The sequence below is a fragment of the Canis lupus genome, chromosome 21, assembly GCF_011100685.1.
Source record: "Canis lupus familiaris isolate Mischka breed German Shepherd chromosome 21, alternate assembly UU_Cfam_GSD_1.0, whole genome shotgun sequence".
NCBI lineage: Eukaryota > Metazoa > Chordata > Mammalia > Carnivora > Canidae > Canis > Canis lupus.
Window position 1 is genome coordinate 40,132,312 of NC_049242.1, and position 27,249 is coordinate 40,159,560.

The 27,249-nt window shown below is 44.9% G+C and overlaps 1 protein-coding gene across 13 annotated transcripts in view; it reads right to left on the reverse strand.

Annotated features, from left to right (window-relative positions):
* Positions 1 to 27,249, reverse strand: part of PLEKHA7 (pleckstrin homology domain containing A7) — a 219,696-nt gene that overhangs the window by 42,500 nt on the left and 149,947 nt on the right. For all 13 annotated transcript variants that reach the window (XM_038569162.1, XM_038569160.1, XM_038569159.1 and 10 more), the window contains 2 exons: positions 21,389 to 21,564; positions 6,680 to 7,150 (listed from right to left, as the gene is read on the reverse strand). In XM_038569162.1, coding sequence (XP_038425090.1) covers positions 6,680 to 7,150; positions 21,389 to 21,564 — 647 coding nt within the window. The remainder of the gene's footprint in view (positions 1 to 6,679; positions 7,151 to 21,388; positions 21,565 to 27,249) is intronic.

Sequence of the window (27,249 nt, forward strand, 5' to 3'; positions counted from 1 at the left end):
GTTACTGTGTTGTAGGAAGCTTGTCCAAGGTCTTTTGTTGATGTAACTTTTTCATCCTTGCAAGACACCTCTTCCCTAGCCAAGCTGTAAATCCTCCAAGGGCAGGAACTCTCTCACATTCTCTAGTATTGTCCACAGTCTGAAAAAGTCTTGATGCATAACCACCCAGCCACTGTTCTAAGTCAGTGCCACCCCAAGTATGGTTATAGATGGGCAGCATCAGCACCACCTGCAAACTTGTTAGAAATGCAGGTTATCAGGCCCCACCCCAGACCTGCCAAGTCAGAACAAGCCCCCCAGGTGGCCAAAGTTTGAGAAGTGCTGTTTTAATTGTTCTTAAATTCATCTCATTTAACCACTTCCTCACTTATGACCTCTGTACTAAGAACCCAACAGACTGTTGTGGGGATTAGAAACAGTTGTCATTCCAAAATGGTAGCCTTCTTCTCTTTTTATTGTTATCTTTGCAATTACGGGAGGTAATTTTAAGATCGCTTCAGCCAGACGTGTCCTAGTGTGTCCGTCTAGCGTGGCCGTCTGCCACTAGGTGGCAGGGTTTGCTACTGATTTCCCAAAGTCAGGAGGGCAGGTGTCTCTGAGGAAGGGGCAGTGGCTGAATCGTCAAGCAGTAGCAATGGCAGGTTGCAGCGCAGAAACCAGGTTGGGGGCCTCCCCTGGGGACGCCCAACTATTGTTCACTCTGGCTGCAGCAAAATTCAGACCATGCAAAGTATGTCCTACCTGTGCTCCCATACCCCTGTGGTCTGGTTCTGCAGCCTGCTCTCAGTGCCTGTGTCACCTTGACAGTCAGAGTCCCAGCACAGGGGCCCCAAAGCCCTCAGCTCATCCTATCACTTGTGCCCTCTGCTTAAACACTGTCTGCCATACTCCAAACCCGCACTGCTGGCCATCCTGGGGCAAGCCTAAAAAACCCAGTGCAATGGTGAGCTCCAGAGGCCAAACCAAGATAACTGACCAACGGTGGAGTGAGGGGACACAAGGAGGGTAAGTTTGTAAGAAGAGGTAAAGATCCCACTGAAACAGATAGGAGCACCCATAGTGGCTTTGCCCCTGAAAGCAGATCCATTTGCTGGCCCCCAAACCCATCCTTACCCAAAAAGAAAGTTCCAGGTCTCCCACCCTCATATCCTGCTCTGTGCCATGGGGCCTCCCTGTCCCAAAAGGCACTAAACAGGATATTCAGATACAGCTCCTACAAACTGATCATATCAAAATGCAAAATCAATTTTGATAACCAATTACTTATGCAGCAGATATCCTCACCCTAACCTCCACATCAATTGTGCAGGACTTTCACTGTCTACTCTGTTCCTCATTGTAATAGCCGAGTGCTTGAATCCATCCCCACTCCTGCCTTTTTATTTTACAAGTATGTAAATTGCTTTAAATACGGGGGTGGGTGGGGGGATGGAAGGCTAGAATTTCAAAACAATCTCTTAGAATGTAAAATTCTAAGGATATGTCAGCCTGTCCTCACAGAACATCATTCTAATGTAGTTTAATGATGTGAAACATAATATGTATCTCCGAGTACTAAAAGAACAATTAGAAATAATTTCTTGTGTGGCCTAGACCCACAAATATGAGATCATACTACAGAGCAAATAACCCTCCTTCCAATTTCTAATGTGTCCAATCTAATGAGATTAGCACAGTCTTAATCATACAAAGCACAGAAATACATCTCTCTTCTCTATTTTCAAATGTTGGAGGCTCCTTCATTAAGCAGCCAGATCTACTTATTCCTTGACTATAAGATATTACAAATATACCTTTAAGGAAAACAACACTTCTGAGAATGCAAGATGCAATCCTTTCCAGATACAAGTGAACGATCATACTGTCAACCTCACTTACTCAGACAGACCGCTTTCTTCTCGAAACGGTGTCAATTCCCCACTTTTCCCTTTCAGTCCATTGAGATCTGCTTCCATCACTAGACTGAAGCTCCTCTCGCTGTGTGCTCAGTGACCTCCAAGGCCAATGAACTGTTTTCATCTACAGGCTTCATGTCACCTTGCCCCTTAGATAAGAAAGGCTCAAACTTCCAGCTCACATGCAAGGAAAGTCCAACACTTTCCCCAATCCTGTCATCTTCTTGCAACTGACTTATCATCCTTTATCTCCCTTATATGGCCCCAAGAACAGGTCCTTGTGTGTAGCAGAATGACCCAGGTCTGTGGGCTGCGGGCTGCCAGAAGCAGTTATGTAGAGACATTTCAACCAACAACTTATAACCGCAGAGCAGTCACACAGCTTTTGAAACTCCTTTCTGTGCCCCTTCCACAAAGAGTTTCTCACTGGCCATGCAACCTTTTCTGGTTTCTTCCTGTCTTCCTCTCCTAGTACTGTGTGCCTCCCTGACCTAATTACTTAAAAATCCTAGCTCTAAGAACGGAGGGTCAGGTCTGCCCATGTAAGCCCATCAAGAAGCTCAATGGAGGGGCATCTGGGTGGCTCAGTGTTGGTTAAGCCTCTGTCTCCAGCTCAGGTCATGATCTCAGGGTCCTGGGATAGAGTCCTGCATTGGGTTCCTTGCTCAGTGGGAAGCTGCTTCTCCCTCTCCCTCTGCCTGCCACCCCCCTGCTTGTGTGTGCTTGCTCTGTCAAATAAATAAAATATATTTTTTTTAAAGCCTCAGTGGAACCAAAAGTCCCAGCAAGTTCCAGATAATCTCAGTGGCTCCCAACTTCCTCAGAGGGCACCAGCTCCAAGGAGAAGTCCTCATTCCAAGTACAAACTGGACTCCTTCTAAATGAAACTCCTTCTTTTGTACTCCACTTGTCCTCCCCCCACCCTGCCAGCCCCATATCCTGCTCATCTCCTTCACAGAGATGGCTTTTGTCCACCCCTTGGGTTGGAGGTCCTCAGCATCCTGCCTTTGGCCCTCTGCTATGGCTCACTCTAAGCTAGGGATTCTCAAGCCTGGCTGCACATTAGAATCACATGGGGGGCAGGGAGGGGAGTGTTGTTAAAACTCCTAACATCCGGACTGTACCACATCTACCTATTAACCAAGCCAAACCTGTTAATGTCAGTACCACCTGTGTCCCTCCACACATTCCCAGCCTTGATGAAGCAGTTTACCAAGTCTTATACCTACCCAACCTCAACATCTGTGAATCTTACCCACCCTCCTCAAAATCCTCACCATCTTCACTGCTTTGGTTTGGGTCTCCTATCCAAGCTATGACCACTTTATACTTGATCATTTTCTCTTTCCAGGCTCTTCTCCATCTAAACCATCTTCCATTACTGGAGCAAGAAACTGAAACAGTAGTTCTCAGTGCTGATGTGGGTTGACAAACAAGGACACTTTGGGTGGTGTATAAACTGAAACAGTATTTTTGGAGGGCAATTCTGTAATAACTATCATAATTAAAATGGCATAGATCCTCTGACCTAGTCACTCCACTTCAAGCAATCTATTCTTTAAATATACAAGTACTTGCACGTAGAGATAATGAGGCAGGGATGTTCGTTCCAGCATAATTTGTAATAGCAAATGTTTGTAACCGACCTCACTGTCCATCAATAGGGAATGGTATAAATACCACTGTAGATCCACACAATGGGGTACTCTGCTTATTTCAATTTAATGATATGAGTCTATATGTGCTGATATGGAAAGATAGATTCATTCATCAAGATACATTCAAATATCTACATATAGACTTGCATATACACAGAAACATTAAGTGAAAAAAGTAAAGTGAAGGGTAGGGTTTATTTTTCTTAACATGGTGGTTGGTCTTTAGGGAGTGAAAGTAGGTTTCCAAAATAAAGTAGAAGGACACTTATTTTTCAATATTTATCCTTTGGTATTTGGATCTTTTTTTTACTTTGTGAGTGGATTAATGATTATTTGAGGGTACTGAGCAAAAGCAGATTTACACATGTAGCTAAGAATTTGGTGATGAAATTAATTGGTACAAAGAAAACCAAGCCACCAGTGTGAAAATTATCAACACCAGAAAACAAAAAATTGTTGAACTGAAATTTAAATTTAGCATACCATATGGCCCAGCTATGAGTATTTATATTGTCATAGTAATATAAAAACTGACTAGTGATCTATACAAAAATTATGCTATCCTGTGAAGCTAGGGTAAGGGTAAGTGTATGTCTATTGGAAAGGCACAGTGGGGAGCAAGAGACTTCAATCCTTATTTTCCACAGTAGAATGCCTATACATAGCTAAAAGTCAAGAGCGGTGTATCTTATTTGGAAATACAGAAATAAATTGGGAAAACCACTGAAAGAATTGAAAGTAGCTGCCTCAAAGAGACAGAAACCAGGACTAGGGATGGATGGGAATCATACTTAAATCCTTAAACTATGTGCATATATTAATTAAAAAAAAAACACCTTTAAGAATAAGGGGTTTACTAAAACTACCATTCTCATTTTTGGGCAGGGCACATCAGAAGTGCCTGACAGACTTCTTCACACACACGGACCTGCTGTATTGGAATAGGGATGTAGTAGGGACTATCCAGGCTATACAAAATCTCCCCAGGTGGTCCTGATGCCTCTTTCCTGCCAATACCCTCCAAACCATTGATGGCTTTCACAGGCCTCCAAGATTAAATCCAAACTCTTTTAGCAAGAAATACAGGCTCATCTGGGCTAAACCCTTAGCTTTCCTAGCCTCCCCTATTTCTGCTTTTTCCTGCTTTTACCTCCCCTAGCCTGCCCGTATTGACTTCAGTTCCTAGGAGCTGTGGCATATAAGAGAAAATAGCTAACTTACCATGAGTAGTTTCTCTCTGACCATGCTGTCTCCTCTGCGGGATCCCTCTTCGACTAGACTATCTTCTAAGTGTTGAGGTACCATTTATGTGCTGACTGGTCCCAACCAGACCTCAAACCTCTACACCATAACCTATATCCAACTGTCTACCTGACATCTCCCCTTGGATAACTAATAAGCTTCTCAAACTTACTGTGCAAAACGGGAACACTGTTTCCACCCCCGCCCTGCACCACCCCCTCCCCAGATGCCCCTGTCCCATCTTGCCCCTAGGTGTTCCCTGTCTCAGCAACTACCTGGTTGTTCAAGTCAAAACTCTTAGGGATCATCCCTGTTCCTCCCTTTCTCTCATCCAGAGCGTCCAACTCATTGACAAGCTTTGCTGTTTCCACCTCCAAAATGTACCTCAAATCTTTCTATGTCCACTGTTACATCCTGGACTATTGTAGCAGTATCTTCTCTGGGCTCTTCTTCCTCAATTATTAACCAGATAACCTCCCCTACTTGCTTAAAACCTTCCAGTGGTTTCCCCTGTTGCTTTTTCAAATAATATCTAAATTGTTTTACCTTGGAGTAGGAGACCTGCATGATTTAATGCCTGCCAGCTTTCCAACCTCATTCAGCACTGAAGGCACTTAGAATCACCTCCCAGGGGGATCTACCTAGCCCAGCACCAAGAATAGAAACTTTCCTCCTCTGTGTAGCTTTCTGTTTTCAGTAAGACACAAAATTTGAACAAATGGAATTGACACCTGGTCAGTCCTAGATGGGAATGGGAAGTTATCTTAGCTATGACACCAAAGGCTTTCCTTTGCCCAGTCTGTCCCATAACAATGTCTACCAATTCCTTGGAGGATTTTCATTGTAATTTCTCCACCATCTACCATCACAAGTGCCCAACCAAGACCAGATTAAAGAGGTTACACAACCTACACATGCACAGCATAACCACACACCTAGAAAGAGGCTGAGGCTATTCCCTTAGGAGCACTGCTGCCTCCACAGCCCACAGGGAGAAAGTCTGGGCCCCACCAACACGGAGATGATACGTGGCTCTTTAGAACATGTTGATCAGGCAAGTAAGTCTGTGGCAGACTTGGCCTGAGCTCTGGCACAACCACAGCAGCCCCTCAAGTCCCCAGGGAACTTTCTGAAAGCACCAGGGCCTTCGCTATTGCTTCTTCAGTCAGTGGGGTTTGTTTTAGAAGCCCGAGGATGATGAAACGATATACTGTCTTCCTAAGGAGGACAAAACACAGCGGCTTCTGGAGAAAATGGGGAAGCCGGTGACCCTGAATTTTTCACATTCAGAAAAGCGCCTTTATTAATCTAAAATTACAATAAAATACAAACAGTGCTTTGCAAATAGCCAAAACTGCATGCCCTCTAAAATAATTAAAAACTGCTTCTTGAAGGAATAGGTATGATAAAGCTTACTGTCAACAGCGCCTAAGCACTTCTCTGTGTGCCTGGAATTGAAAATGGATCTGTATTTACTCTAGTTTCCACAAATATTTCCTGGATGCAGGGAAGTAGCAGAGTAAGAAGAGAAGATCAGTTACTCTCTATATACTGACTGTCTGAAGGTGCAGTCACTGGGGACCCAGGAACCCCCTGATGTAATCTCCTACAGGCTTGGCGGGTTCACAGTCCCGGGTCCACACTCTGGCTTCACCACGACTGTGTGCCCTGGCCAGGTTCCTTCACGTCTCCACACCCCTGTCTCTTTGTCTCTAAATTGGGGATATCACCCCCTCCTTGCAGGGTTGTTACAGGAATTTACAGGGCTAATGGAGGTGGAGAGTGTAAAGCCAGCATTTCCCCAGCACGTGCTGGGGAAATGATAGTGACTATTATTACATTACTATGCTCATTAGTAGCAGCCATTCCGAGTCTATTACTGACCTCCTGCCGTCCCCCTTCTGGGTTTTTGCCCAGTGCTCCACCTGGGCCAGGCTGCTTTTCCTCTGGCTGTGCTTTTCAAGGTTGTTCCTGGGAGGAAAGGCCCGTTGATACCCGCCGGTCCCGTTCTGCTCTACTGGGCCATATGTGGTGGGCAGCACCCCATTCTTCTCTGCCCGCTGGGGCTGTGCTTGTTGGCCTCTCAGGCCACCAGGTAAATCCACGAACAAGGCATCCTCCTCAGTTGGCGAGTAAGGGGACCTGGCCTTGCTCCTGTCCCGCTTGCCCTCCAGTGGTTCCCTCTGGGACCGGTACCGTTCTTCCTCTTGCTCTCGCCTCTCAAAGCCAAAGGAATCCTCGTGACTGCGATGAGAACAGTCCCTCGTATGTCCAGATCCCACGCGGCCACACTCTCGACAGGATTCTGCATGATTGGCCTGAGGGACGGCCTGCCGCTCCACCTTCTCCACGTCTCTGCAACAACAGAGGCATATTCAGCCCATTCCAGACAGCACCGCTGGCAGCCAAGACTCCCCGAAGAACATACTGTATGCTCAAATTTCTTCCAGGCCTTTGTAAGGGCTGCTCCCTCTGCCTGGAATATCTTTCATAGCTAGTCCCTCATTCTACCTGCCTGACTTCTACTCATTGAGGACCTGGCCTACATGTCACCTCCTCTAGGAAGCCATTCCAGTCACCTATTCCCAGCCTAGACTGGGACTTTAGCTGACTCCACCGTCACACTAACCACACTGGACCATAATTGTATGTTTATTCATCTGACACACAAGTAGACTATAAGTTCCCTCAGGCCAGAGACCCATCTGGCCAATTACAATAGGCCTATTAAATAACTTCCATACAATGACTGGTGTAGAGTAGGTGCTTTATAAATACTACTGAATGAATAAATGATATATGTGACAATCTCATGTTTTTCTCTTTTGCTCTTTGTCCATCTGTCTGTCTGAGACAACCCAGCTTAGATAGAAGGCTCCCAAACCCAGGGTCTCTCCCACTGGCATCAAACACAGCCCAAAGGACAACTGGCGCATAATTAACATTCTCTGAAGATGATGAGTAGAGAACAGGCACAGTAACCTCTTCATATGACCTCTTACCTAGTGCTCAAACAGGAACCCACAAGAACAATGGCCTAACAACAATCCTCTGAGGTATCACTAGTCGGATTTTAGAGATAAAGAAACTAAGGCACAGAGAAGATAAATGATTTGCCCAAGACCATAGTGCTAGGAAAGAGCAGAGCCAGGGCTAATACCAGCCAGCACTCCCACGTGCTCCCCACTGCCTCTCCATATGTGTGCCCATGGCCTCCACACATGCAGACCTAGAAACTGTGAAGAAGAATGGGATGGGGACCATAGTTCAGGATGTGAACAGAGGCTAGAGGATGAACTTCTGTGAGCATCAAGAAGGACTCCTCTTTCATGGCCTGTCTCCTATTGTAAGCTGCCCTTCTACCCCTCTTCCATGGGGCAGGATCTAGTTATGTCTATATCCCCAGGACTTGGTGCCAGAGACAAAGCAGCAGCTCCACAGGCTTTGCAAAAATAGATTGGGGAAGAAAAGAACACACTGTAGCCCAGTCTAGAAAGACCAGAAAATTACTAAGGATGCTTGGCTGGAGCAGCCAGTCTCCTTGGTAAAAGGTCCTGGCCTTGAGATCCATCATTCCTCAAATGGCCAAGCCAGAGGGCTCTCCATTTCAACATAAAAGCATACAATGGAAATGCTGCTGCATTTTACATCTTGGTGGCCAGACCCCAGACCCCAAGCCGCCTTTGCAACAACCTAAAAACCTCAGCTACCAACAGTCAGTACAGACTTAGGGCAGGCAGGATCAATCCAGTCTGAGAGATAGTTAAAATGTCAATGTAAAGTAGCAATCTAACCCGTAACTAAGAAAAGCAATCTAACCTGTAACTAAGAAAAGCAATCTCGCACCTCACTGTCAATGTACTCTCCTGACTTTTCCCTGAAGACCCAAAGCTTTATTAAAAAAAAAAAAATCAATTTTAGCATTTCAATTTTCATTAGGGACCACCTCTCCCTACTCCCAATCCATATGGTTTGGATGCTGCTGTTTGGACCCTAGTCCCTGTCCATCTGAGGCTCCAAGTTTCAGTGATTACTTTGAGAGTTGACACATCACCTATTCCAAGTAAGTCAGTTGGTTAGAGCTGGCTAGACCAACCAGGCTTTGGTTAGAGCTGGTCTTGAACTGCTGTAACTATATGGGAATCAGCTATCTGAGAATGAAACCAACAACCGAGGCACCTGGGTGGCTCAGTTGGTTAAGCATCTGCCTTCAGCTCGGGTCATGATCCTGGGGTCCTGGAATTGAGCCCCGATTGGGCTCTCTGCTCAATGAGGAGTTGCTTCTCCCTCTGCCCTTCCCTCCTGCTCTTTCTCTCAAATAAATAAATGAAATCTTAAAAAAAAGCAAAAAAGTCAACACCAAGAAAAGCAGATGGAGAAACACAGAATCCTTAACACTTGGCCTGAGCTCTGAGATTTAGCCATATCTAAACCAAATATATCCCTGGACTTTTTGGTTGTGAACCAATAAACTTTCTTTCTCACTTAAGCTAGTTTGAGTTTGGTCTAAGTCTTTGTGGAAGGAGTCCTATCATATCATTTTATAATGACATATTTAGATTATTATTTCTGAGAGCCCTTTCATTCCTAATGTTCAGTTGGTCTGTAAGCTCCAGTAGTGGGAATATATAGGAAATATTCAGGGGCTACACTTTAACAAAAACCATTTTTTACTATATGTTCATTAAGGGACAACTCTTTTTCCATAGAGTACATTATAGGTTTTAACTTTGTCCTTTCTTCCTTTAATCCTCCATAACTGCATCAGTATAACCTCAACTGGTAGCCTTCAGGTTCTCTGACTTGGCCTTTATCTTCCTTAATGTTTCTCAAACTCAGGAAACCACCCATGGGGGCTGTGCTAAGGCTGCTACCTACAGGTCTAGAGCTCTGGCTGTCCTCTGGGTCACACCCCAGCCAAGTCACCAAAGCTTGATAACCTGGTTTATACTCCAATTGTGAGACCTAAGTGACTGTACTTCCTTTTTTATTCCCACCCCAAAGATAAATAGCGCTTGGTCACAAAACCAGGTTATGAAACAAACATGCCACCTACATATATGACATTAGAACTAAAAGGAAAAGGGAGTTTCCTCAACTCCAGAAACCAAGGAGTGTGTGTTCATAAGATGCCTCAGCCCAACCAACTGTAATGGGGATTTTCCTTTCTTTACCAATCAACCTCCATGTATTTAGTGAACAACCATCTATCCCCACTGGGGCAGATATTTGGAGGTATAAGAAAGTAGCAGAGAAAACAGTCTCTGACTTCAAAGCCAGATAACCCTAAAGCCCGATGTAATCACAGTTACCACATTTAATACTGTTCTCATTAACTGACCCCCAAAAAAGTGGAGGATTCCAAGCTTTTCTAACCATGGAGCTTATAACTATAAATCTTAGTCTTTACTATGTGTGTACATAGGATGTACACACCTTCACATATGCTGGTACATCATGACAATAAAGTTGATAGAAAATGACCAATGCTTTTCTCAGATTACCACCATTTACTGCAAAATAAACCTTAAGAGGTGGCTAAAAGAATGGCAGTCTGTTTGCCAGCTGGCAGCCTTCTAGGCCCTCAAACTTGGGATTATAAACAGCTCTTGGTCTCTGACTGCTGGGACTTCTATAAGATGCCTTTGTGCCCAAAATACTCAGGCTATGGCTGTAGGTAAGAAAGATAAAGATGATGTCCTCTACTCACCCACCTTAATTGACATAAACAGTTAACTTACTAAGATACAGGATTTAAGGCAACAATGTTTTCTGGTCTTCCCCATCTCCCTGCATTCCTTACAACTTAACACACAACTTCCCAAATCAGGAACCTGTCACAAAATAGATTTGCAATGCTCGATTTAGCACAATGGTGGGAAAGAATAAAGCACACTTCAGCTCTCAATGACTTTGTCATTCAGAGAAGTTGGCCATGCAAGGCACACATGTTTAGTTAAGATGACACAAGTCTTTCCAGTGCAAGTCACTACTATCATTGTGAGGAGCTGGACTTAGTGACTGTTCAAAATCACAGGGAATGGGGGCACCTGGGTGGCTCAGTGGTTGAGCATCTGTCTTTGGCTCACGTAGTGATCTCAGGGTCCTGGGATAGAGCCCAGAATCAGGCTCCCCACAGGGAGCCTGTTTCTCCCTCTACCTATGTCTCTGCCTCTCTCTGTCTCTCAGAAATAAATAAATACATCTTTAAAAAAAAATCACAGGGCATTCCTGGCATTTGATGACCATTTTGGCCAAATGTGTCAAACCCAGTGGGCATAGGGTTTAAAGCCAGTCAGACCTGGATTCAAGGGATAGTTCCACCCAATACAAGCTGAGTGACCTTGAGCATGTCTCTGACTTCTCTGGTTTCAGGTTTCTTATCTGCAAAATGGGGACAGGACCCCTCGCTTTATTAGGCTGTTGTGAGGACTAAAGGAGACAGTGCACAGAAAAAAGCACAGCACAGTACCTGGCACACTGTGTGCCCTCAAATACAGATGCATTGACTACCCAATATCTATTCTCTCCCTCTCCCTTGACCCAATTTTTTCTAAGTAACAATGTATCCAGCAAAAAGTCACATTTCCAATCTCCCTTGGAGCTAAAGGTGATCATGTGACTTAGATTTGGCCAATAAAATGTTAAGATGTACACAGAAATTGCTAGGTGGGTCTTCCAGGGAAGTCTTTAAAAGAAGTCACACTGGGACGCCGGAGTGGCTCAGCAGTGGAGCATCTGCCTTTGGCTCAGGGCGTGATCCCTGGGTGCCAGAATCGAGTCCCACATCGGGCTCCCTGCATGGAGCCTGCTTCTCCCTCTGCCTCTGTCTGTCTCTCTGTGTGTCTCTCATGAATAAATAAATAAATCTTAAAAAGAAAAAAAAAAAAAAGAAGTCACACTTAGCTGGCTTAGCTAACCCTTCCTTTATTCCTGCCTGGAATTTAGATTTCACTCCGGATTGTAAGGAAACAAAAATAAGGATTAAAGCCACCTGCTTAAAACTGGGTAGAAAATGAGCAAGAACCCAGATCCCCTGATGGAGCTGCTATACCAGACTGGACTAACTATGGATTCCTGGATTCCTCTTCTGTGAGAAAATTAAAACTCAATTTGATGATGCAACCCTAAGTTGCACTGTTCTTTTACTAGCAACCAAACACAATCCCTGTTACAAGGGGCTAAGCATTATTAGCAGGGATTGGGTCCCTCCATTTTTAGCACATCACAGCAATGCTCTGCATCTGCTTAGAGCAAAGTCTGGCTTCCTCCTGCAAGTGGGAAAAGCACTCACCTCACACCGGAGATATTTCTCTCTTCTTCCTTTTCCTCACAAGAACTTGGAAGTTAACAGATCATACCAAGCACTGATTATGTTTTTATTCTGTGTCTAAATCCTTGATCTCACCAGGAAATAAGAACCACTATTTCCCTCTGTCTTAATGCTAAACACATGAACACACCATACACATTAAATCTCATTCAAAGATTTGGGTGGGGAGAGGAATAATTCTTGTAGGGCTTTGGTTGGACTTTGGTCCAGCAGTAGATACGGCCCTCCTATTACAATCCTACTAGAGGATCCCTCCCTACTCTCCACACCTAAACCACCAAACTAGGAACCCAGGAACAAGGGCCAGCCCACCGAGATTCTTAGAGAGTGTAGTCTGAAGCAGATCAGGTAACCAGCTCAGCCTATGTTGATAGACACTGAGTCCTGAGCACTGACCCCAGGCTCAGGAGGACGGTGGCCTCCAAAGTCAGAATTGACCCTAAGCACAGTCCGTAGACTTGTACAAAAGGTTGAAAAGAGCCCTGAAGTATCTTGGGAGCCTATGGCACACTTGCTCACTTGAATTAGTTCCTAGCATTTGAGGAAGGAAATGGTTGGAGAGAAATAGAGACAGGAGTTTGTTTCTTCTTTCCCCCAGAGTTAAATAGGGCAGTCCTCCTGGGAGTGGGGCAGGTATCTGGCTCCCTTTCATGCTCTGCTCTAAATTAACAATAGAGGGGCTGACTGCTCTGACAACACACTCTCCAGTTCTCCAGACTGTCCTCCTCCAAAGAAGAGTGAGGCTAAAGAATAAACGAAACACCAGATGGCCAGGCTGAGGTCCCTCCTGCCTCAGAGAATAGCTACTGGCAAAGTCCCTTGTGAAGTTTTAAGGACTGACAAACCAAATAAAGGAGGTCTGGTCACTCCAGGTCTTGTTCATTACCTGCCTAGAGAATCCTTCCCTCTTCTTTCTATCAGGTAAGTCAAGCTCAACTGTCACAGTTCATCTCAACCCAGTCTGGAGTTCTGGCCAAGTGTGCTTACTTCCCATCTCTGTATGGCAGTCACGGTTCTGGGTCATTCATTTTTTTTGTGGCCAATGCTTAGTTGTTATTACCATATGCTGGGTCCTACTATGTGCCAGGAACTTGACACAGATCCTCTCTAATCCCTATAACAATCCTGCAAGATCAGTAGTGTTAAACCCAAAGAGGCTGAGGGTACTGGTAAGTACCAGATTACCTACAATAAATTGTCTCTATTGAAGACTAGAAACTGTGGAAGCAACAGTCATCACTGAGCACTCACTAAATGCAAAACCCTGAGCTAATAAGCAAGTAAAATATATTATCTCTCTTTTTTTTTAAAGATTTTATTTATTTATTCATGAGACACACACACACACAGAGAGAGAGAGAGAGAGAGAGAGATGCAGAGACACAGGTAGAGGGAGAAGCAGGCTCTGTGCTGGGAGCCTGATGTGGGACTCGATCCCAGAACCCCGGGACCATGCCCTGGGCCGAAGGCAGGCGCCAAACCACTGAGCCACCCAGGTGTCCCTATTTTCTCCTCTTATCATATATAATCCTCCAAGGCTAGTGATATTATTAATCCTTAATTACAGGCAATAAAAGTGAAGCTCCAAGAGGTTATCCAACATGCCTGAATCCTGCAACCAGTGACATAAGCAGAATTCAAACTCCATCTGATTTGATTCCAAAGCCCTGCACCTGGTTGAAAACATCTCCATAAATTATTTCTGCTCAGGGCCCAAGGGGCTTGTCCAACCTCAGGTGTTCCTGCTACACTTTACTCAAAATGCTCTGGGTTTGGAAGACCAAATATTTAGTTCTCTGAAGACAGTGCAGATAGCCAGCAATGTATGGGCCATTTCTGAGCAGGATGATTCCCCACGTACTGATCCCACAACACTGATTAGCTTGTTCTGAGATGTCCCAAATCATTATTTTTAAAAAATATTTTATTTATTCGTGAGAGACAGAAAGAGGCACAGACATAGGAAGAGGGAGAAGCTCCCCATGGGGAGCCTGACACGGAACTCAATCCCAGGACCAAAGGCAGATGCTCAACCACTAAGCCACCCAGATGCCCCCCAAATCCTTATTTGAATTTCTTATAGGTAGAAGTTTTATAGCTGTTTTGTTCATCCATCCATCCACTAACCCGGCCAGCCAGCCAACCATCCATCCACACATCCATTAACTGACTGCTTACTATGTGTCAAACACTGTTCCATTTTCAAGGAGTTTATAGACTAGTAGGGGTGACAGTGAGAAAGCAGGCCAACAGAATGTGAAAGTCCTGTGCAAAAGGAATGACTGGCTGGGGCAATCTAACACACTGAAGTGTCAGGGAAAGAGGGAATAACATCGAGGGTAAGGCCTAAAGGATGCACTCTATTTTCCTGATAAGGGTGAAGGCTGGGGGAGCAGATGAGCAAGGCCCCGATGGATCCTGGTGCCTAATGAGATGGACCTCCATCTCTTACCCAGATCCCATCATACTCTATTCTCCTCCTTGTTCTCTTAGATGCAGCCACACTCCTCCGCTTTCTGTTTCTTGAATAAACCAAGCTCATTCGTGTCTCAGGGTGTTTGTAAATGCCGTTCCTTTGGCTTAAAGCACTCTGCCTCAGTTTTGCATCTGTAACATTCATATATCAATCAGGCCTCACCTCCATATCTTCCCTGCCCCCTTGTCCCTCCCATCCCATCACCCAATTTTACTGCCTTCATGCATGGATTATGATAGATTATCATCTTGTTGTTTACCTATTTATGGTCTGTCTCCACCATCCCTACCCAACAATGCATGAGACTTTGCCTCTTTGTTTGAACACTGCTGTATTTCTCAGCATCTTTAACAGTGTCTGATGCACAATATACCCTCAATAAATATTTGTAGAATAAAAGACTAAACAGATGAATGCATGTACAAATGCACTCAATTCAAGAAGTACAGTATGGTTAGGACACAGAGAATAGGGAATGGCAAGACATGAAAAGTGTCATAGGGACCAGACCCATGCAGTGCTCAAAATCCCTGAGGAAATTGGTTTTTACTCCAAAGGTGATTAGACTGTAAGTTCCTTCAGTCCAAAGATAGGACTTCAATTACAGAGAGACCAGAGAGGCTTAGAAAAAAAGGTAAGTTGTTGGGGATCCCTGGGTGGCTCAGCGGCTTAGTGCCTGCCTTCAGCCCAGGGAGTTATCCTGGAGACCTGGGATCGAGTCCCATGTCAGGCTCCCTGCGTGGAGCTTGCTTCACCCTCTATCTGTATCTCTGCTTCTCTCACTCTCTCTCTCTCTCTTGCTCTCTCTCTCTCATGAATAAATAAATAAAATCTTTAAAAAAAAAAAAAAGATAAGTTGTCTTCTGATAGGCCCTCCTATCTGAGCTGCTTGGCAGTTTTGTGAGCTGTAAAGGCAAGCTGACCTCCTTGCTTAGTGCTTTAACTTGTTGGAGAAGATATCCTTAGACAAAAGATAAAAAGAAGTCCAATGTGAGGGAGTTGGGAAGACAGATTTCAAGACAGTCCAAAATCTGGCAAGTGGAAGAACATGGAAATGGGGGGAAGAAATTATGAACAGATGGAGCTAGAGAGCAGGCTTTGGCACCACTGCTCAGTGCCCCTTTACAGAGTATGGGGTGGGATCTCAAGAATACATAAATGCATTTCCATCAAGAGACTCCTAAGCCTGTATAAGAAATGAGGGGATAAAGTTGGGAGTTGTAGCAAGGGAGCTCAGCTCTGCTCCTAGGTCAGAGGAATGTTGTGGGAAAAGGCTGGAAGAAGAAGGAAGTGAAGGGCAGAAGGAGGGGTGGTGCTGCAGGAGCCTGGGTAGAACAGAACCACAATTCTCACTGCTAGGGGATGAGCACATCCTGATAAGGGAGAGAGTACAATTTGTTCATAGAAGACTCATCATCAATGTGATCCAGAGGATGAATGATGAAACTGGAAGGGTGTAAAGAAAAAAAAAGCCAATGACATTGTTACCGGAGGTGGCATATCTGATATAAAGTATCTTAGGCATTCTATTAAGTAAGCACTTGATACATTCACTTATTTAACTTAACACTTGTAATAGCCCTATGGACTAAGAAAAGTATACCGAATCTGTACAAGTGACTCACCTAGAAAGTAGTAGAGCTGAGATTTGAACCCACATCCATCTGACTTCTGACACTAAGTTCTGGGAAGAGAAGTTTAAGGTAAAAGAAACCAAGACAATACGAAGTGAGGGGTGAATCAGCTGGCCTGGACATTTGTCATTTGTGCTTCCTTTATCCCATGCCAATGAGTCATTTCTCCTTCCTCTGCCCACAGCCCCAACATTTACTTGGGCATTCACCCCTACCTCACCCTCAGTTCTCAGAAGTGAAACATGTATCCTGGGCTTATGCCAGTCAGTGCATTCCCTGGCAACAGTTCACAGTTTAGGGTTTAAATGTGATCTAAGCCTGTCCAATCAGAATGGCTCTGGACAAGAGCTTCTGAGCACGACTGGCTCTTTTCCTGCTAGACTTTCATCAGAAGAGTCTAGGGCTACCGCAGCTACCTTGCCACCAGATCTTAGATTGGTCAGGGACCTCTACATGGAGTTGAAGAATGAATCCAAACCAGAGGTAGCTGGAGACAATGACTTCTAATATTGTCTGAGCCTTGAACCCACCTGTTTCTTTTTTTTTTTTTTTAAGATTTTATTTATTTATTCATGAGAGACACAGAGAGAGAGAGAGAGAGAGAGAGAGGCAGAGACGCAGGCAGAGAGAGAGGCAGGCTCCCTGCAGGGAGCCCGACGTGGGACTCGATCCCAGGTCTCCAGGATCAGGCCCTGGGCTGAAGGCAGCACTAAACTGCTGAGCCACCCGGGCTGCCCAAACCCACCTGTTTCTAAAGCTAAACGTATCCTGAACTTTTCAGTCAAGGGAACCAATGAATTCCTCCCTTCTTAAGAAAAATTTGCCTGCATTTTCTGCTACCTGCAATCAGGAGTCATACTATATATACCACATACACAAAGCATCCGCCCATGTGAATTAAGAATAGAAGCATCTGGTAAGAACCGAGTTGGGGACACACAGATATGCGACCACTGGGGCCCTCCACTTAACACAGATGGTTTTCCAATGCAGATCACCAAACTGGAGGAGAGGGAAGATTTAGTACTGCCTGATGAATAATTCTAACTAACCAAATGTCTGAACATCTTATTCTGGGGAAATAGAACATTTAATAAGTCTGGATTTGCTTAGCTGACTATTCTATTTCTCAGAAAGTTAAAGGGAAATGCTATCCTGCCTTTATTCTGACTCAAACGGTAAAACAAGTTGGGTTTTTGTTTTGTTTTTTAAGGAAGGAACCTACGGCAAACACGATTATGGGATTTTAAGAATTTATTAAGGGCATAAGAACAAATGTTAAAAGTTCAGAGAAAATCTAGGGACAATAGCCCGAGACCCTAAAAGGGAAGGAAAGCAGCCCAACAGATAAGGGATGGAGCCCCTCCAGAACAGAATCTGATGGTTAATTCAAAAATCTTCAAGTAGAAAAAAGTTACAAAAATAGCCAAATTTCAGCTAGGCAAATTAATCCTGAACAATTCAAGGCAGGCATCACTTGCCAATCACAATACTTCTTCCCCATAATCCTGATTTCATTCTCAGGCTACCTTTGACCCAGTATCCTGGTCATTATGATGAACTGAGTAGAAATCGGACACAAGAAAGAACCCATTTGCCACTGCTGGTCCAAAGAAGCCAGTTTGATAACACAGGCAGCTCTCAGAGCTCAAGTTATAAAAGGACACGCACAAGAAATGGAAGGTGGGACACAAAATCAAGCACAGATGCACAGTGGAATGGGCCCACAGGAATGTGGCAGAAAGGGAAGAGTCTAGAAGGAGCTAAGCTTGGTTTTTTTGAAGCAAAGCAAAGCAAAAAACAAACTTTCTATTTTTCTAAAAATTAAAATTAAGGAGGGGACAGCTTTAAAAGAATGAGATGTAGGTATCTCTGCTTGGGGAAGATGATTCACATAAATAAAACTGAATTCTTTAACTTCTGGATTTAGTTCCACACCTTAATCAAGAAGAAAGATGAGAGAAAGTCCAGGACAAGGAGGAAGATGGGAAAGGCCCAGGAGTTAATTCCTCAGGGCCATAAAGGAACTCGGGAATGGGTTCAAGAAACCCCTCAGGTGATCTCTGAGGAATCAAAGAGAACAGGAAAAAGGCCAGAATATTAGAGACTGGCAAACAGCATCCTGAATTTCAAAAGAAGGGAACATCAGATTCCATTAGCCACAAGGCTGGACAGACTTCCATCAACCAAGAGGCTAAGCTGCATCCTACAATGGGCAGATTTCACAGCACACAGGAAAGAAAGCACCAAGAAAAGGCAAACAACTCAGGAAAAAAAAAAAAAAAAAAAACAGGCAGAGGACACATACAGGCAGTTCACTGGGGAGGAAACAAGTAGCCAACAAACAGAAAAGATCCCTATCATCATGGACATACACATTGAAATAACCAGATACTATTCATCCACACAGCAGCTCAACAAAAAATTTTAAAGCTTGATAATATCAACTACTGGCAAAGATGTGGGAGATGAGGACTCTCACTAGTAGATTCCACAGCTTCCTTTAAAGGGCAATTTGGCATACTGATTAAAATTTAAAATGCGTTATATTTTGATACAGCAATTTGAAAGACATATGCAGAGGCTTGTAGAGGTTTTTCATTACAGGACTATTCATAATAGTAAAAGATGAGGAAAGATAAACCATCCAAGGTTTGGAGCATTATGGTCCTTATACAATACCAATACAACAGTCCAAAATAAAGTTGATCCACATACACTGATAAAGAAGGATTTTGGGGGGCCCCTGGGTGGCTCGGTCAGTTAAGTTTGCCTCTGGCTCAGGTCATGATCTCGGGGTCCTGGGACTGAGCCCCAAGTCAGGCTCCCTGCTCAGTGGGGAGTCTGCTTCTCTGTCTCCATTTGCTCCTCTCCCTGCTTGTGCTTTCTCTCTCACATAAAGTCTTTAAAAAAAAAAAAAAAAAAAAAAAAAAGGATTAAGGGCAGCCCGGGTGGCTCAGCGGTTTAGGGCCGCCTTCCGCCTAGGGCCTGATCCTGGAGACCGGGAATCAAGTCCTGCATCGGGCTCCCTGCATGGAGCCTGCTTTTTCCTCTGCCTGTGTCTCGGCCCTTCTCTCTCTCTCTCTTTCTCTCTCTCTCTCTCTCTCTCTCTCATGAATAAATATTTTTAAAAATAAAAAATAAAGGATTAAGATGTTATCATTCATGCTTTGAAAACACACAAAAGAAACTTACATATTTCTATATAAGTGTATATATGTATATAAATGAAGGGGATCTCTGAGTGGCTCAACGGTTTGGCGCCTGTCTCTGGCCCAGGGCGTGACTCTGGAGTCCCGGGATCGAGTTCCATGTCAGGCCTCTTGCATGGAGCCTGCTTCTCCCTCTGCCTGTGTGTGTCTCTGCCTCTCTCTCTTTCTCTCTGTCTCTCTCTCTCTCATGAATGAATGAATGAATGAATGAATGAATGAATGAATAAATAAATAAAATAAATAAATAAATAAAATCTTTTTTAAAAAAGTGAAGATTACCCCAGAAAGGTGATTAAGCATATCTTTGCCATTTTGCATTTTATTTTTTGAAGGATGAAAAGCAAAGACTAGGAAAGAGTGAGCATTAGGGACCAGCATGTGCATTAGAAGCAAGACATGCCAAATGCACCCAGTTTCCTTCTCCTGGGATGATGAAGGAAATGACAATGTCGCTATGAACAGAGTGCCCACAGGGCTAATGGCAGAGGCTTTCACATCATCATTGTGGACACAATAGAAAAATGCAAACTGGGGGATCCCTGGGTGGCTCAGCGGTTTGGTGCCTGCTTTTGGCCCAGGGCATGATCCTGGGGTCCTGGGATCAAGTCTCGCATCAGGCTCCCTGCATGGGGCCTGCTTCTCCCTCTGCCTGTGTCTTTGCCCACCCCACCCTCGCCATGAATAAATAAAATCTTTAAAAAAAAAGAAAGAAAAAGAAAAATGCAGGCTGGATGACAATGCTAGGAGGCAGAGTCAGATTTGACTGAACACCTGCAGTTACTGATTCAGAGTCCACGTGGGAACTTCCAAGACTATCATTAGTCTTGTCCTAACATATTCACTCATCCAGTAGTAGCTCGCTCACTCACTCACTCACCAGACATTTGACAGCTTACTCTGTGGCAGGTGTGCAGAAGATACAAAGACAATCCCTCCCTGAAGTCTAGGATACTGAAAAGCAGACAGAAGGTGAAAGAAAAAACAGCATGGAAAATGCTTGACTGAGGTATTACGGAAACTCCAAGGGGAGGACTAGACCCCAACCTGGCCCCTTGAAGGATGTCACTCTACACCAAAGGTCTGTTTCAAGAAAGATAGCATGAAACTAGGTAGTACCACTAATCCCAGAATACACATATACTGGAAGAGGCTGATAAGCTAAATAAAACACACCATGTGAAATCCATTTGTAGTCACCGAAAAATCCTGCCTTTAGGTTACTAGAGAACCTTTTATTTTGAGGCCTCACTAAAAGACCACAGTCAAAGAGGCCTCTCAGCTGAGCAAGGTGTCCAGAGAGTGGAAAAATAGGCCCATGTCAGAAGAGGACTGGTCCAAGGCACACCCTGATTTTTCCAGGGCTACCCTACCTTCTCAGAGCCTCTGACTCCACTCATCGTCCTCCTGCACTATCTCTCAGGGAATCACCCACAGCCAACAGACTCAGGAATTTCAACATCCCTGACTATACCCTTGGTTTGCCCGTTTGAGGGAAGAGGCAGCTCCCTGGCTAGCCCCAGCAATGTGGTGGGCAGTCTGAGGCACGTTTTTCACTTTGCAAGATCTTTCTTGCCTGTCTCTTCTTCTTCCCCCATCTGGTGCCCCAAGGTTGTCTCTCCCACCACACATCAGAGGAGGACAAATGAGAAACACACACACACCAGGTTCCAAGGCTCTGTACTTCAGGCAGTTACTTCACCCTTCCAGGTCTTTGCATTTCTCTGGCCAATGAAAAGAGGATCAAGTAATTTCTGGGGGATCTTACTGTGCATGCATTCTCCTCCCAGAAGAATTCATCATTAAATAGGACTTTCAAAGAAAGGGCAGTGCTTAATACAAGTGAATGAATAGTGGAATTCGGGGCACCCAAGTGTTCTTATCTGGGTCCCCATCCTAGTGTGGGAAGTGCTCTGACAGAGACTCTGCACTGGGACTCACCTCTTAAGCGATGATCGAGACAGCACCTGTGCAGCCTGGTTCATGGCCCGGACCCACGCGTTCATGTCCTCCTGGGTGTCGGCACTGAAGTAGTAGGTCCTCATGCCTGACTGCTCAGCCTGAGAGCCCCCCATGGAGCTATTAGAGATGAGTGCTCGCATCCCCGTGTGCACAGCCTGTAAACACGAGGCGGAAACCCAGGTCAGGGAGGTCAGCACACATTTTACTTCCGGAAGTAACAAGCGGACAATGCTGCGGCCACGTTGTCCCCTCTTCCAGATTAAAAGCCTGAGCACCAGCCAACTTGTTCCCACACCCGGAAACCATCATGGCTGGATTTCCCCATTCCTGGTGCAGTCAGTCCCAGTGACAGCTGTGTCTGGTCCCCATGGTAAAAGCCCTGCAGCTGTACCTGTTCCTATTCATCTTACTCCTGCTTAGGGAGGGGCACCCAGGCAAGGCTTATGTGAGAGTTTTTCAAAACGCTCATTCTGTAGAAGCAAACTCTCTGGAATCTCTGTTGTGGTGCTTCCACAGCATGCGACTGTTGGAATTAAGCCAAATATCAGCAGTCAGAGCATGTGGCTTGGTGCAGGGATTCACTGTGCCTCAGAGCTTGGGCATGAAATGTGACGTGTGCCCATCAAAGCTGCTGCTCTTCTGTCTCTCCAAAGAGGCACTAAAAAGGTTGACATTTGAAAATTCTTGCATACCTACTATGTGTCAGGAAGCCTCAAGGTGCTTTCACATGTATCTTTGCAAAAAGCCCATGAAGAGGTATTGGAAATGACTGTTGAAAAGCAACCAGGATGGGTGCAAACAAGAGGCAACCCCAGTTCCACCCTATGTTCTAATAGGCAGGGGCCTGTCTTAAATTTGTAATGAAAAACCCCACCAAGTCTACATAGGAAGATGGTATGAGGAAGATCAACAAATCTGATCAATGCATAGTATGTGTCCCCTGGGTACTTCCATGACTTTAACCTCATTTTAATTCCAACAGCTCTGAGAGGTAGGGACAGAGTCTCTATTTTACAAATGTGGCAAATGAAGGTCTAAGACATTAAGTAACTTTTCCTGATCTCCATGCCCAGTAATGGATTCTTCACAGCATTTAACATTACCTGGTATTATTTATTTTACACACAAGTTTGCTTATCATCTGTCTCTTCCCTCCAAAATACAAACTCCATGAGAGCAGGGACTTCACTTATTCATTAATAAACTCTTCATTTATTCAACAAACATTTATTGAGCACTGACTATGTGCCAGCCATTATTCCTGGGTATACTGTAGTGAATAAAATAGAGAAGTTTCCCTGGACAGTGACCCCATAACATCTCTGATACCTCCTCCCAGACCTTCTGCACAGTTACAGAGTTCTGGGACAGGCACTTGCCCCACCAGACACAAAGCCACCCACAAGAATAGGCCACCCTCAAGGGTGTGATAGAGAAGTTTCCTACTATACTAACATTTGTGCAGCAAGCCTTGTCCAGGGACACTTCAAACATGGAGAGTTGACATGTCTGCAAATGGGCCTTGGGAGTTAGATCCATCAAAAAAGAGGAGCTACTCATGATCACAAACAACCTCAGTCACTAATCAAATTGCCAATATGTGCTGTGTCCAGCTGCCCTTGGTTCTGAAGAACAGGTTCCTAACTACACTCTTGTCTGTGCTTGGACATAAAAGATGTATTAACTGTGAAAGTGAGAAGTACAATTGGCCACGTGACCCCAATCCAAAGTGCCCTGAGGCCTAGGAAGATGCCAGAGCCAAGGTAATCAGAAGTCTTCTCACCCCTTCCCTCATCTCATCTCAAAGATGCTGCCTATCCTCTGCTCTTTGCTTTCCAATTAACACCACCAATTTTGCCTAACACTAGGCAAATTTGCACAACTGAAGAGAAAACTTTAGGTTATGCCTAAAGGAAATGAGGATGCAAGCAAGCAAGGAAGATTTTACCTCAAAAACTTAATGGCCCTAGGATATGATTGCTCTCCTGGTCCTTAAGACTCTGGTCTAGATCCAGTACTAGGGAAAGAAGCTGGAATGCTCACACCTCATGCCCTCAGCATCAGTCTTTAGAACATAGAAGCCTAGGTCAGGGCCCATCAACTGACTCATTCTCTAACTCATTCATTCAACAATAATTGTTTTGTTTATAGGAAAGCGCTATACCAGAAATTGAGGGGACAGTCTTAATCAAGGCCAAGACAGTTTACAGTCACATAGAAGAGAAAGACCATGGACAAAAAACTACAATTGTAAGAAGTATCATGAAGAACTTCAGGATGCTATAAGGGAGGACAGCAGGGGAACCTGGCCTGCCTGGAGAAGGACTCACCTACAGAAGTGACATTTAAGCTGCCTTCTACAGAGTAAGCAGATATTTTAGTAGGAGTAGCATAGAGGAATGTGTGGAACCCCAAGATGGATGAGAATATGATATGTTCAAGGAAGAAGCCAGCATGCCTGGCATAGAAAAAAGGAAAGAGCAGGATGAAATGAGGCTACTGGAGTTGGCAGGGCCAGGTCACCAGGGCCTTGTGGTCATGTTAGGGTTTTGTCGCATTTACAAGAACAAGGAGAAGCTAGTAAAGGGTTTGAGCTGGGGAGTGGTGAGATCAGATTTTTGTCTGGAAAAACGACTCTGACTTCAATGTGAAGAGGTTAGAGCAGGGCTGGGGCAGATGAGGGAGTGGGAGCAGGAGATCTCTATAGAAGCACCTCTATAGGTAAGAGATGGTGGGAGGGGCTGAAAAGAAGAGGATCGCCTTGAGTCTGCACAAAACTAGGAGGTAATGTTAGCAGGACCTGGGGATAGATTGGGCATGAGAGCTGAGAATGGTAATTTTTGAAAATTACCATTCTCAAGGATAAAACTGTCAGGTTTATGACTTACAAAGACTGCCCATGTGTTGACATTAAGAAGGAGCTCCTTGTGCCCAACCTTCAGGCTGACTCCGAGCAGCACAGTGAACTGCGTAAGAACTCAAGGCCCTGGTGACCCTGCCTCTTACCTCAGGGCAACCTGGACAAGCTGCTCAACCTCCCCAGGCCTCTGATTCCCCATCTTCAAAATGGGACTGTGGGTGATGGTGGTATTTACCATTTAAGGCTACGTGAGCACTCAATGAGATAATGCACATATGGAACTGAAAGCATTTTTAAGGCTGTTATTCAAGGCTCAAAAGCTATGTTAGTTGATGTTATTATAGGAACAGTCACTTGAGTAATCTAAGCTGATTGACTGAACTTTCTAGAAACTTTGAAAGACTCTCTTCTGCCCCTCCCCATTGCTAATGTACAAAGGACTAAACACGAATTACAAGAAAGCCTGAACTCGGGACGTATAAGCAGTGTCACTGACCACAGCTCCTTCTTAAAATGACTGCTTTGTGTGGTCTCTGCCTGAAGATTGGGACTAGCCCCATCTACCCAGGCAGAACCAGCTGATGGGCTAGTTTTCCAGGTGAAAGCTCTGGATAACTAAACCAACCACTTGCAGGGCAGTGGCAAGAGTTGTAGATGTACAGAAGAAGGGCACTTAACCTGTCCGGGGAACTCAAGGAAGGCTTCCTGAAGAAGGTGACCCCCAGGCAGGGACCTGAAGGACTTATTAAGAGTTGGGGAAAGGGCATTCTGAGCTATGGCGGAAGCTCAGGCAAAGGCCTGTGGGCAAGAAATGTCCTGGGGCCCCAGGCAACTGTACACGGCTGGAGGGAAAATCTAAGATGGGAGTGGCTAAAGATGGGGCTGGAGAGAGAAGCTGGGGCTGGCAAACCAAGACTGGGCTTTATACTGCAGGCAATGGGGAACCATGGGAGGGTTTGTCGTGAGAGCACAGCCTGAACAGATGTGCCGTTCAGAAAGTGTGCAAGATGGACTGGAGGCTGCAGAGTCTGAGGGCAGAAGCTGTGGTAAAACCAACATCTACGGAGCACTCACCATGTGCTCAGCAGAAAGTTAGTTACCAATAGGAGGAACAACGGTCAAGACAGAATAGTGACAGGGCAGTGGAAAAAAGTAGATGGAGGGCAAAACGGAAATGGGAGAGGGAAAGAGCAGCTCCTCCCTGTTCTCTTAACACCTAATAACCCTCCACAGTGCTGGGGACTCTAGAACAGAACCCCCTGAAGGCAAGGACCTTATCTTTCTCATTGTTGTATCCCCAGCATCCACATCCTACCAAGTAGAACAATGGAGCACAATCAAAGTTTGCTGAATATAAATAAGTGAAAAATCACGTTTCGCCTGGCCGTTAGCCAGAATCTAAAGCAGAGGTCTTAACCTTTTGGGCAGCATGAATCCTTTGGATAGTTTCATAAATCCTAAGAACTCTTCTCAGAAGGTTTCTAAGTATGCAAATAAAAGAAAGGAAGTAAAAAAATAAAAATAAAAAAGAAAGGAAGTTCATTATACTGAAATACAGTTACTAAAATTTTCTTAAATGTGGTATAATAGAGGTACTTCTTTAATAATTCATTAAGAAATGTAACAATTATTATAATTTCAAAGTGGCAATGAGCATAATGCTATTTCAAGATATTTACAACAGTCATGATGGGATATAAAGAGCTTTCTGGTTTCTATTGGTGATCAAGGCAGAGGTGCTACAGATACCTGCTGTTGCCTGCTTTCTTAATCAAAGGAAACATTATAGGTTAAAAAAAGTAAAGATGTGATTTATCCACTGATACTTGGGGATCTGTAGAGCTCAGGTCAGGAAACCTTGGTCTTGAGAGAAGAAGAACAGCTCAAAAGAGACTAATAAGGCTTTTTCCCCATTGAGGATCCTTGGATCCTTTGCTGCATGGAAATGTTTTTTTGCTCCAGATCCTGGACCTGAGGGGCAAACTTATTCTGAGGTGACCAAGCCAAGGTGAGCAAGCCAAGGTTGGCTGTGCATCTAATAGGAGCTCTTTGGGGAGGCACCCAGATGAGCCACCAGAGCACAAAAGGTCAGGGCATTACAGAATATCTCCTAGATGCCACCAAGAGCCCTGCTTGGCTCTCCTACAGAGCTGCCTGTGTCTCAGGGTCTATCCAGCACCAGAGTCCCTGGTAATACATAGGGGCTGCCAAGATTCAGGCACTATTGAAAAAGAAAGACAAGGAAAGGGCACCTGGGTAGCTCAGTCAGTTAAGCAGCTGCATTCAGCTCAGGGCATGATCCCAGGGTCCTGGGATCAAGCCCCGTGTCATGGGCTCCTTGCTCAGCAGGGAGTCCGCTTCTCCCTCTCCCTCTGCTCATGCTTGAGCTCTGGAAGGAAGGAAGGAAGGAAGGAAGGAAGGAAGGAAGGAAGGAAGGAAGGAAGGAAGGAAGGAAGGAAGGAAGGAAGGAAAGGGAGGGAGGGAGGGAGGGAGGGAGGGAAAGAGGGAGGGAAAGAGGGAGGGAGGGAGGGAGGGAGGGAAAGAGGGAGGGAGGGAGACAAGGAAGGACCATATAACCTTTCAGGTTGTGCCTATCTACAACCACAGATACTCTTGACAATCTCAAGCAAGGTACCCTAGCAACAGTCAGAGAATTTCAGCTCTGGAAATAATGAAGAGCTGACATCAGAAGCAGGAATAAGGGCCAGGATACTAAACACTGTGCCTTCCTCAGGGTCCCCAAGAACATGGATCCTGAACTGCCCAAGGGTCCCACTTTCTGGCCCCTAAAAAAACAATGCTGCAATCAAAGGGAAAGAGAACTCTATCACAAAGGAAACCACAACCCTCTGTGGAAAACCAGCTGAACACCACTAGACCTGCTTGCAGCAGTTTTTCTCTATTCTCAGACCCTGAGGATCCCCCACAGGGATCCCCCAAACACAAGTACGCCTTGTCTCTCAGACAAAAGATTTAGCTA